Source organism: Trachurus japonicus, chromosome 21 (genome assembly GCF_045865225.1).
Source record: "Trachurus japonicus isolate A0001 chromosome 21, Traja_1.0".
Taxonomy (NCBI): Eukaryota; Metazoa; Chordata; class Actinopteri; order Carangiformes; family Carangidae; genus Trachurus; species Trachurus japonicus.
In genome coordinates, this window is record NC_140927.1 from 33,377,907 (window position 1) to 33,390,607 (window position 12,701).

At 40.9% G+C, this 12,701-nt stretch overlaps 1 protein-coding gene across 5 annotated transcripts in view; it reads right to left on the reverse strand.

Annotated features, from left to right (window-relative positions):
- LOC146965603 (abl interactor 2-like) overlaps nucleotides 1–12,701 on the reverse strand; it is a 36,564-nt gene that overhangs the window by 8,752 nt on the left and 15,111 nt on the right. For 3 of the 5 annotated variants that reach the window (XM_085765750.1, XM_085765751.1, XM_085765752.1), the window contains exons 3-6: nucleotides 10,843–11,019; nucleotides 9,870–9,887; nucleotides 8,644–8,747; nucleotides 2,245–2,382 (exon numbers count right to left, since the gene is read on the reverse strand). In XM_085765750.1, the coding sequence (XP_085621876.1) occupies nucleotides 2,245–2,382; nucleotides 8,644–8,747; nucleotides 9,870–9,887; nucleotides 10,843–11,019 (437 nt within the window). The remainder of the gene's footprint in view (nucleotides 1–2,244; nucleotides 2,383–8,643; nucleotides 8,748–9,869; nucleotides 9,888–10,842; nucleotides 11,020–12,701) is intronic. The other 2 variants (XM_085765753.1, XM_085765754.1) reach the window with 2 other exon arrangements.

Below are 12,701 nucleotides of genomic sequence, written 5' to 3' on the forward strand. Positions count from 1 at the left end.
CCTGATGGTCACCCGGGTGGAGCAAAAAAACGCAGAGTTAAAGGATCATTTCCGTTTTTTCAACCTGGACCTTATTTCTAGCATAAAATATGATAATTTACTCCCCCAGACAACTTTGGTGTCATTTGGAGTCGTTTTGACGAAATTAGCCCCAGTGGAGCGGCGCGTATATCCGTATAATGCGAGAGCACGGGGCAGCAGAATGCAGCCTCTAAATAACACATTATCTGCAGAGAAACTCCTTCATTTCACCAATATTTAGTTCTGATAGGCTAGTGCTATTCCCCTCTGAGTCCGGGGTTAGCTGTTATCAACATCCGGGGTCTGTAGGTTGACCTACTGACCTCTGACCTGGATGATGTCATCTCTGAACTATCAGAAGTAAATATTGGTGAAATGAAGGAGTTTCTCTGCAGATAATGTGTTATTTAGAGGCTGCATTGCGCTGCCCCGTGTTCTCGCATTATACGGATATACGCGCCGCTCCACTGGGGCTAATTTCGTCAAAACGACTCCAAATGACACCAAAGTTATCTGGGTGAGTAAATGATCATATTTTATGCTAGAAATAAGGTCCAGGTTGTAAAAAACGGAAATTATCCTTTAAACGGTGTTGGAGTGGTAATGTCCATAATATCTCTGACCGTTTATTTTAGTAAAGAAATCATCACAACAAGGAGAAAGTGTTAGTTTCTGTGGCGGGGAGAGCAGGCGCTCTGTGATGGGATAGTAATGTCTTTCTGGGATGTTTCAGAGTTGGGCTATCTGAGGTGAGTGGCTACATGCAAAAACACAAAGTTTCTACTGTTTCTACTCTACACTATATGAGTTCAGTGGTGTCTCTAAGGATTCCAGTCATGTACCAGAGATATCTGATTGTTTTCTGAGTGTTTGTTGTGGTTGAAAGAATTGCCCCCATGGGTTAGCGTCGGGTAGGCATGGTAACTCTGGTTTGCCTGCAGCAATTTTAGTCGTTTTTAGTTTTTTGCTCCAACCAACACTGGGAGACCATCAGGACAACGATTTAGGGGTCAAAAATGGCCGGAATTCTCCTTTAATAACCAGTAGAAGAGGAGGAGGAGCTGTCAGGTAGACAACAACCTGGTCACATGTTTCAGTGACATCACACTGGACTGAGCTACAGCTGATGAACCAGAGGAAACACTGAAGCAGCAGCAGCAGCAGAAGCTGAGGAAGATGAGGTGAAGCTCAGACGGAGCAGCTAAACATCACACAGAGATGATTCAACTGAAGCTTCAGACGTTCAATCACTTCCATTGAAAATAAATTGAAAATTAAATATAGGCTATTAATTATTTATATTTTGGTAACTGTCTTACGGAAAAGTTTTTGATTGTTTTGAATTCTTTGACAAACTACGGAAGCATATTGCATTCACTTGAATAATAATTTTTTTTAAATCCTGTTTTTGAGTAATTTTTTTTTTTTTTTTTTCTGTTTTTCGGGGTATTTTTTTTCTGACTTAGCTATTGAGATCTCAAAATCCCACGAGAAGCTCCCACTTGCAAGTAATGTAAGGACTGATTTCAAAATAAAGGTGCTACATCAAACTGCTCTGATATTTTCTGAGTGACTCTCCCTGAGGTGGTGTTCTGTAATAACAGGTGGTTTCCTTACAATATACTGTAAATCTGAATTTGAATCTGAATCTGAAGAAAAATATTACCCCGAAAAACAGGAAGAAAAAAATTTAATTATTCAAAAAAACAAAACAAAAAATAAATTACTCAAGTGAATGCAATACGCTTCCGTAACAAACAGATAAATAAGATAATAAATCATCTTAAATATTGATATTTAAATCACAGAAAGTGATCAATGTCTCTTTTCTGTCAACAGGATCTTGGTGTAAATAAAGTTTATAAATAAAAACAATCTGATCTTCACATCCAATTTCCTGTTCAGACTTTCACAATAAAAGCTCAGGATTCACAGTGTTGAAGCTTCTCTCCTGTGTCTGAAGTCCAGTTGACTTCACCGAATCACCTTTGACCTTTTGTCTTTTGTGTGTTTCAGTTCGCTGCTCTGAGTCGTGAGCCGTCACCGTGGTAACGACCAGACGCCGAGGAGACGTTCAGCATCACTCAGGTTCGTTGCTGCTGAACGCCTCCCGTTACACAAAGACACACAAACACAGAGAGTTAATGGTGTTAATGAGGAGCTCTGGCCCCGCCCCCGTCGCCGTGGTTACGCCCCGCCCAGCCGGCCAGCGGCGGCGGATACCTGTACGTCCGCGGCCGGTGGTTGAGCGTGGCGGTGCGGCCCGGACTGGGCATGGTGTTCCTGGTGGGACTGGAGACGTAGTCATTGGGAACCACCGGGGGGCGCACCGGCTCCAGAGTCCTGTAGGGGGAGTTCTTCCTGTTCATGCACAGAGGGGGGGGAGGGGGGGGGGGGGTTAGACTGTAAAAAGAATGGACGTAGCGTCCGTGACGTCACCCATTGGTTTTGGGGAGTCGTTTTTGTGACTCAAATATGGCGGCCTGGACAGCGCCATGTTGGATTGTCCGGCCGAGAACCCGCCCACTGGCCTCGAAGCAGCTGTCCACAGAGCTGCTCGGACCTGTCACTCAACGTTTCCGCGCCCTGATTGGCCAGAGTTTTAACCTAATAACAGTAAAACGGTAGAGTTAAAAAAAATTCACCCCCCTCAGAGTGTGTGCGGGGGTAGAAACTATCGATTGAGACCAGAAAACGTTCTGACACCAGGCTTTTAACATGTTTACTGAGGATGTAAAGTCGGCAATTTTAACACGGGGGTCTATGGGGAATGCTGCTTTCTGACACCAGCCCCCAGAGGAAGAAGAGGGGATTGCAGTTTGTTGAACAGGGAAGTGACTTCACTTCTCAGGCCCACAACTGCCCCCTTGAGTGGGGGGGGGGGACAGGTACAGGTGCTGTGGGGGGGGGGCTGATGTGACAGCAGGACGTCCACACACCTGAGAGAGGAAACGCTGCTGACTCTGGTTAATGACGCTGTGGATTACACGACTGGCTGTCACAAACCGGGCAGCGACACGGTCACATGACTGATGGAGACACGTCGTCTTCATCAGTTATGAGTGAAGTGTGTGTGTGTGTGTGAGCGGCCACAGGAGGGCGCTGCTGCTCTGACTGAGGCCTGAACAGCAGCGTGTGTGTGTGTGTGTGTGTGTGTGTGTGTGTGTGTAAGAGCAAGTGTGTGTGTTAAGGTCGTTTCAAAGGCCAAAGAGTATTTTTAGAGAATAACTCCTTCAGGGTTAAAACAGAACAACATCATCATCATCATCATCATCACCATGACGACCAGGTGAATCTCTAAATATTTTTTATTAATTTTTATATGTAAATCTTTGCATTTACATAGAGAGAGGGGTAGAAAGAAAGAAAGAAAGAAAGAAAGAAAGAGAAAGGGGGTAGAAAGAAAGAAAGAAAGAAAGAAAGAAAGAAAGAAAGAAAGAAAGAAAGAAAGAAAGAAAAAACAGAAAGAGACACAGAGAGAGTAGGGAAGTTAAAAGACAGAGAAAGGGGTAGAAAGAAAGAAAGAAAGAAAGAGATAGAGAGAAAGAAAGAAGAATAGAAAGAGACACAGAGAGAGGGGTAGAAAGAAAGAAAAGAGAAGTAAAAAGACAGAAGAATGGGGGTAGAAAGAAAGAAAGAAAGAAGTAAAAAGACAGAGAAAGGGGGTAGAAAGAAAGAAAGAAAGAGATAGAGAGAAAGAAAGAACAGAAAGAGACACAGAGAGAGTGGTAGAAAGAAAGAAAAAAGGGAAGTTAAAAGACAGAGAAAGGGGTAGAAAGAAAGAAAGAAAGAGATAGAGAGAAAGAAAGAAGAATAGAAAGAGACACAGAGAGAGGGGTAGAAAGAAAGAAAAAATGAAGTAAAAAGACAGAAGAATGGGGGTAGAAAGAAAGGAAGAAAGAAAGAAAGAGATAGAGAGAAAGAAAGAACAATAGAAAGAGACAGAGAGAGGGGTAGAAAGAAAGAAAAAAGTAAGTAAAAAGACAGAGAAAGTGTGTAGAAAGAAAGAAAGAAAAAGACAGAGAAACAGGGTAGATGAAAAGAAAGAAAGACAGAGAGAGGGGGATAGATAGACAGACAGATAGATAGATAAATAGATAGTTCTATCTATGAACGTTGATAACGATAGGGTTAGAACAGTAGAACATCATCATCATCATCATCATCATCACCATCACCATGACGACCAGGTGACAACAGGTGACAACAGCTTAATAATTCATCATAAGCAGGTGAAACTGTGAAATACGATTTTTAAAGCAGACACCCGAACGCATCATCGGTGAAATCAACCGATTCTCTCACATGTAACTAAACACAACGGGGGACGGCAGAAACAGGCCGAGTGTGTGTCTGTGTGTGTGTCTGTCTGTGTGTGTGTGTATCCTTCAGGGTTAGAACATCATCATCATCATCATCATCACCATGACGACCAGGTGAATCTCTAAATATTTTTTATTAATTCTTATATGTAAATCTTTGCATTTACATAGAGAGAGGGGTAGAAAGAAAGAAAGAAAGAAAGAAAGAGAAAGGGGGTAGAAAGAGAAAGGGGGTAGAAAGAAAGAAAGAAAGAAAGAAAGAAAGAACAGAAAGAGACACAGAGAGAGTAGGGAAGTTAAAAGACAGAGAAAGGGGTAGAAAGAAAGAAAGAAAGAGATAGAGAGAAAGAAAGAAGAATAGAAAGAGACACAGAGAGAGGGGTAGAAAGAAAGAAAAGAGAAGTAAAAAGACAGAAGAATGGGGGTAGAAAGAAAGAAAGAAGTAAAAGGACAGAGAAAGGGGGTAGAAAGAAAGAAAGAAAGAAAGAAAGAAAGAAAGAAAGAAAGAAAGAAAGAAAGAAAGAAAAAAGAAAGAAAGAACAATAGAAAGAGACACAGAGAGAGGGGTAGAAAGAAAGACAGAAAGAAAGAAAGAAAGAAAGAAAGAAAGAAAGAAAGAAAAAAGAAAGAAAGAACAATAGAAAGAGACACAGAGAGAGGGGTAGAAAGAAAGAGAAAAGGAAGTAAAAAGACAGAAGAATGGGGGTGGAAAGAAAAAAAGAAAGAAAGAAGTAAAAAGACAGAAAAAGGGGTTAGTAAGAAAGAAAGAAAGAGATAGGGAGAAAGAAAGAACAATAGAAAGAGACAGAGAGAGGGATAGAAAGAAAGAGAAAAGGAAGTAAAAAGACAGAGAAAGGGGGTAGAAAGAAAGAAAGAAAGAAAGAAAGAAAGAAAGAAAGAAAGAAAGAAAGAAAGAGACAGAAACAGGGTAGATGGAAATAAATAAAGATAGATAGATAGATAGATAGATAGATAGATAGATAGATAGATAGATAGATAGATAGATAGATAGATAGATAGATAGATAGATAGATAGATAGATAGATAGATAGAAAGAAGAGGTACAGGTCCATCTATCTATCTATCTATCTATCTATCTATCTATCTATCTATCTATCTATCTATCTATGAACGTTGATAACTCCCAGGGTTAGAACAGTAGAACATCATCATCATCATCATCATCATCACCATGACGACCAGGTGACAACAGCTTAATAATTCTCTCCACATGTCATAATTCATCATAAGCAGGTGAAACTGTGAAATACGATTTTTAAAGCAGACACCCGAACGCATCATCGGTGAAATCAACCGATTCTCTCACATGTAACTAAACACAACGGGGGACGGCAGAAACAGGCCGAGTGTGTGTCTGTGTGTGTGTCTGTGTGTCTGTGTGTGTTACAGCGTGATGCCAACTCACTGCTGTGTGTGTGTTCCTCATCTCTGCATGTGTGTGTGTGTGTGTGTGTGTGTGTGTGTGTGTGTGTGGTGACAGATGGACTCGGCTTCTGTTCCCTCCTTCAGACAAACTCAGCCCCTTTTTCTGTTTTTTTTTTTTTACTTTTCACACTGATCAGACACACACACACACACACACACACACACACACACACACACACACACACACACACACACACACACACACACACACACACACACACACACACACACACACACACACACAGCCTGTGTCGTGTCTGAAGAGAAGCTGAATTAATCTCCATGAATCTGCAGCACAGAGAGAGAAAACGTCTCAATATTCATGTGTTCATAGTTTCTGTTGTTGAATTATTGTGTTATTGATTTTAAGTCTCTAAATCGGCTCTCAGTCGGCTACATGATAGATATTAAAGGGACAGTTCAACATTTAGTCAGATTCTCCTCTCACCATAATCCCTATAGTCATAGCAGTAGGTTCGTTACCTTTAATTGTCGGTGCAAGCTGTTTGTGACCCGATCCATCAAAATGAGTCACAGTGACCCAAATTTCAAAGTTGAGATTTTGGTATCAATGGAAAGATTAGAAAATAAGCTTTAAAATGATACCCTAGTCAGAGTCATACATTTGATGGTTTTCTAGATGTGGCCATTTGAATTACGATCTCCTACTCTCTTATTCCGTTCTAAAACCTGAGAAAACTGCATTTAAAGTTTTTGCCAGTGACTCTGGCATCTGTTCCTGTACCACGTGATTACACGCACCCTATACGGTCCCTTGTTGTCATAGAGACACCATTCAATGACCCTCGGAAAACAGGGAATCTCACAATTCAGATGCTGTTTACAGCTCGTCTCTATCATAAACGGTTCAGAAGTTGTCATGTTTTGTTGATGTTTTGTAAAACATGTGCAAGCGTGTACGTTCGGTTTAGCATCGATGCTACGTACGGTTTAGCATTGTCGCTACGTTCGGTTTAGCATCGTTGCTACGTTCGGTTTAGCATTGTCGCTACGTTCGGTTTAGCATCGTTGCTACGTACGGTTTAGCATCGTTGCTACGTTCGGTTTAGCATCGATGCTACGTTCGGTTTAGCATCGTTGCTACGTTCGGTTTAGCATCGTTACTACGCTCGGTTAGCGTCGATGCTACTCGGTTTAGCATCTGTTTCTGTACCCGTCCCTTCTCGTCATAGAGGCACCATTCAATGACCGCCGGAAAGCGGAGAATCCCGCGATTCAGATGCAGTTTACAGCTCGTCTCTATCATGAACGGTTCAGAAGATATTTCATGTTTTGCACCGAAGCAACACTCATTTTCAGAGGGTTTAAGTTGCAGGTCGACTTTAATCATCATTTACCTGCCTTTTCTCAATTATCTGGACTTGGTTTCCCTCATCAAACTCATCAAATACACAATCCAACAACTCCACAACGCTCTGGTGGACAAGTTGTGACCTGCACATTCACCACGCTATGAGATAATAACACAACGTTACCACACAGAGTTGTTTTAGAGGGAAATACATAACCGGAACTACATTCCAGACACGGCTGCTGCTGGGCGGAGGGATTTCAGAAGAGAAAGTAGTTCAGAGTATTTGCTTCATGAGTCGTAATGTTACATAATGTTACATGATTATCTCATAGCTCTTTTAAAGAAATTTAAATCTTAATCTTGGATTTTCACTGCAAGTCCTCTTAATTGTTTTAATATAAATCAATATTTAGTGCTGCAAACTCATATTTTATGCTCTATTTTTAGTCTAGTTTTATTTTTTTTCGTGTACTTTCTTTTATTCTTTTTTGTTTTGCTTTTAATTAGTTTCTTCACTTAATTCAGCATAGTTTCAACAATTTATTCAGCTCATTCAGCTTCCAGCTTTCAGCATTCACCCGTATTTCCTTCAGGAAATGCATTCTCTAGTTGTATGTTTAATGTTTCCAATGTTTTACTAATTTGGGTTTTATTCTAATTTTTTAAAGATTGTATGTTTTTTTTTTCTCTGTTTCCAATTCTTACTGTTAAATGTTTTGTCTTTATGTAAAGCACACTGAGTTGCCCCTTGGTATGAAATAAGCTGTATAAATAAAGCTGCCTTGTCATCTGTACCTGACTCTGAGGTTGTTCATAGTTTGAGCTCGTTAGCTCAGAGCAGAACACAGAGGAACTGACTCATCACATATCTATCTATCTATCTATCTATCTATCTATCTATCTATCTATCTATCTATCTATCTATCTATCTATCTATCTATCTATCTATCTATCTATCTATCTATCTATCTATCTATCTATATACTGTATATCTGCTGTGTAATAAACCTGATGAATCAATAACAGAAATGCTTAGTTGTGATGTCCAGAAGCTTCAGGCTCAGAGAGAATCAAACTGGGCATCATCTTCTGAGCCAAAACACTGAACTATTCCTGTGACCTTTGACCTCAGAATGACAGATAGAGAGATAGAGAGAGGTGAAAGGGAGGAGAGAACAGGACAATAGGAGGAAGAGGAGCAGAGATGCAGCTGGATGACCTAGATGTTAGAGAGGAGAGAACAACAAGCTGACGTTATTCCTCTGAGCACTGTGTGTGTGTGTGTGTGTGTGTGATGTCATCCCCCTCTGCCGGGTCAAATCTGTAATAAGCTCGCCGCAGGATGCTCCACGAGACACACACACACACACACACACACACACACACACACTTAGACACACACACACACACACACACACACTTTCTAAGTCGGTGCAGAGCGACACATTTCCAAGAAACAAAAAAACAACAGACAAAAACACAGGGTCACGTCAGGTGACAGAGACTGTGTGTGTGTGTGTGTGTGTGTGCGTTACACACCCTAAGATGCCCTTTCCCGCCCTCGGAGGACTGGGGGGTTTCTGGGTGGGGGGGTTGGACCGGGACAGACTTCCTCCCAGCTTCATGTTCTGCTGCCCGTTCACCTGTGGACACACAGTTATTATCAGTAAATCAGTAATAATCAATAAACAGAACAACGCCGTGTGTCTGTCACTGAGGGGGCGTTGTCATGGTTATCTATCTATCACCAAGACCAGCGGTTCTGAAACACTTCTTTACATCAAGGACCCTAAAGTGACACAAATTCGACCACATACGGACCCCCATTGGACACGATTTTGAAACAAACACCACAATACACAAATATTTGCTCTGAGACTGAAGAACGCTACTTTTTTAGTCAATGTAGGTTCAAATTAGGGCCATTGGCGTGAATTTTGGGAAAAATATTAGCGACATTTCTGGAAAAAAGTGGTAAGGTTTATATAAAAAAATTTAGCAAGATTTATAGAATTTTTTCTATATGTAAAATTTCTCAAATAATCTAAAAAAAAATCTAAAAAAAAACCCTGGTAAAATTTCTCAAAAAAAAAAAGTTTTAAAAAAATCTAGAAAAAAGTTCAAAAATTTCAAAAAAAAAAAAAAAGTTCAAAAATTTTGAGTTTTGAAAATTTTGAAAAAAATGGTTACATTTCCAGAAAAAAGTTTTTGAAGTCGTAAAATTTAAAAAAAGAAAAAGTAAAAAAAAATTCTAGAAAAAAGTGATAAAATTTTGAGTTTTGAAAATTTAGAAAAAAAGGTTAAATTTCAAGAAAAAAGTTTTTAAAGTTGTAAAATAAAAACAAATAAAAAAGACCCCACTTTGAGAACCACTGACCTAGACAACCATCCAGTCGGTCACATGACCACAGGTCTATAATCTTTATATTTAACTGACACTCCAATAATGGAGTCAATAATTAATCAATAATCAATTATCAGTGTCTTTACATGTTTTATTTTTACTTTTTGCATTAATGAGTTACTTAGTTAATTAAAACTGTTCCGTTCCATCTTCTGAATAAACTGAATCATCATCAAACAGAAACAGACAATAATAAGTAAACTCCTCTCTGATTGGTCCGTTGGTATCTGACACCAATAATCAACAGCAGTTAAAGCTTGTGATCATTTTTATTGATCCACAGTGTGTTGTGTGTGCGATTATTCAGCTGACACCTTCACAGTGGTGCATTGTGGGTAGTCGTGCTGTGTGTCGTCCTTACCTTGAACCTCAACAACCACTGAAGCAGCAGAGAAGCAGAAGGAGGGAAGAGAGAGAAGGTGAAGAGAGGTTAGTGTCGGTGTAAACAGAGAGAGGAGAGGAGAAGAGAAGACGCAGCTCAATGTGGAAAATGTCAAGTTGTCCTTCAAACATAAAACACAGTGAGTACACAAACACACACACACACACAAACACAAACACACACACAGGTAGATCCCTCTGTAGATAATCTTGTCCATCGTCTTGTCATGTGACAGAGAGTGAAAACACCTGTAACCATTAGGGGTGGGAGAAAAAATCGATTCACATAAATAGCGCAATATCTTTTTTGACGATTTTTAAATCGATTTTTTTTTTATCAAAAATCGATTTTTTTTTTGTTGAAAAAAATAATCTAAAGTGAAGTGTTCCTTTCAGCTCTGAATTAGCCGTTCTTATCATTCATATCTCCATGGAGCGGGTAAGCTCGGTGCTGGCTGCCATGTGGTGTCGCCATGTTTTTACGTTCAGTGGCAGCGTGACGGTAGGAAACCACGGAAACTAGGGGTGGGAGAAAAAATCGATTCACACAAATATCGCGATATCTTTTTTGACGATTTTTAAATCGATTTTCTTTTCAAAAATAGATTATTTTTGGGGGGAATTTTTTGGGGGAATTTTTTATTTTTTTGAATTTTTTAAAATATTGTGCAATGTGCATTTGTTCGCCTTTTTTACATACAGAGAGTCCAGGTTTTGAAAAGGGTTTAAGTTCACTTTATAATGGAGTATGTTAATTTATAGGCTCAGTATTTGTGTGCAGATAAATGTTAAAAATGCAGACTAAATCTAAAAATCGAGAGAATCGGCAACATCATAGAATTGCAATTTAAATCGAATCGCCATCCAAAAAATCGTAGAGGAATCGAATCGTGAGAAAAGCATATCGTCCCAGCCCTAGTAACCATAGTGACCAGAGCGCTGTGCCTCAGCACCTTGACTCCGTGGCCGGTGTCGTCCAGCACGTTGTAGTCGATGGGCTTCCTGACGTAGCGGACCGGCCTCTCCGGGTTGGACGGAGCCACGATCTTGTGAGAGCGCGACGTGTTCTTGTTGGTGGTCAGGACGCCGATCTCCCTCCGCGCCACCTTCTCCTTGTGGATGTCCACGGTCTGAGGAGACAGAGGACACATAGAGGTTAAAGACTAGAGGCTAAAGACTAGAGGCTAAAGACTAGAGGCTAAAGACTAGAGGCTAAAGACTAGAGGCTAAAGACTAGAGGCTAAAGACTAAAGACTAGAGGCTACAGGCTAGAGGCTAGAGACTAGAGGCTAGAGACTAGAGGCTAAAGACTAGAGGCTAAAGACTAAAGACTAGAGGCTACAGGCTAGAGGCTAGAGACTAGAGGCTAGAGACTAGAGGTTAAAGACTAGAGGCTAAAGACTAGAGGTTAAAGACTAGAAGCTAAAGACTAGAGGTTAAAGACTAGAGGCTGAAGACTAGAGGTTAAAGACTAGATGCTAAAGACTAGATGCTAAAGACTAGAGGTTAAAGACTAGAGGCTAAAGACTAGAGGCTACAGACTAGAGGCTAAAGACTAGAGGCTAAAGACTAGAGGCTAAAGACTAGAGGTTAAAGACTAGAGGCTACAGACTAGAGGTTAAAGACTAGAGGTTAAAGACTAGAGGCTGAAGACTAGAGGTTAAAGACTAGAGGCTAAAGACTAGAGGTTAAAGACTAGAGGCTAAAGACTAGAGGCTACAGACTAGAGGTTAAAGACTAGAGGCTAAAGACTAGAGGTTAAAGACTAGAGACTACAGACTAGAGGTTAAAGACTAGAGGCTAAATACTAGAGGTTAAAGACTAGAGGCTAAAGACTAGAGGCTAACCCTTCTCCTTGTGGATGTCCACCGTCTGAGGACACAGAGGACACATAGAGGCTAAAGACTAGAGGCTAAAGACTAGAGGCTACAGACTACAGGTTAAAGACTAGAGGCTAGAAGCTAAAGACTATAGGTTAAAAACTAGAGGTTAAAGACTAGAGGCTACAGGCTAGATTCTAAAGACTAGAGGCTAAAAACTAGAGGCTACAGACTAGAAGCTAAAGACTAGAGGCTACAGACTAGAAGCTAAAGACTAGAGGCTACAGACTAGAGGCTAAAGACTAGAGGCTAACCCTTCTCCTTGTGGATGTCCACCGTCTGAGGACACAGAGGACACATAGAGGCTAAAGACTAGAGGCTAAAGACTAGAGGCTAAAGACTAGAGGCTACAGACTAGAGGCTAAAGACTAGAGGTTAAAGACTAGAGGCTAAAGACTATGACAGACAACCAGGTGTGTGTGTGTGTGTGTGTGTGTGTGTGTGCCTGTGTAAGAGAGGGAGGGAGGGAGGGAGGGAGAGAAAGTAACTACGTAAAAGCTGCTAGCTGTTAGCTACCGTAGCTCAGGCGTTGGTCTCCTGTTAGGTAAAAGCTGCTGTTTATTCCTCAAATGAAGCTCATGAAGTTGTTGAGCGTCTCCGGTACAGTTATCCATCACTGCAGTTGAATTAGCCGCTAAACTGCTGGACGCTAAAACCGAGGGGGCGTCTGTTTGTTTACAATTCACGAAGGCAACGTGAACGTACCGCTCACACTTAGTAGAGTTACGCAAAGGGAGGCAGCGTAGCCCTTGTCTCGCTCCAGCTGTCCTTTCAAAATAAAATGCGCAGAAAGCCCGGAAAAAAAAACAAAAAAAACTCTGACTCGTGAGCTGGTAGCGGTGTGCCAGCGTGCCAGCCGCCGCATGCCTAGGGTTGCCGACCCCTGGACTAGAGGCTAAAGGCTACAGACTAGAGGCTAAAGACTAGAGGCT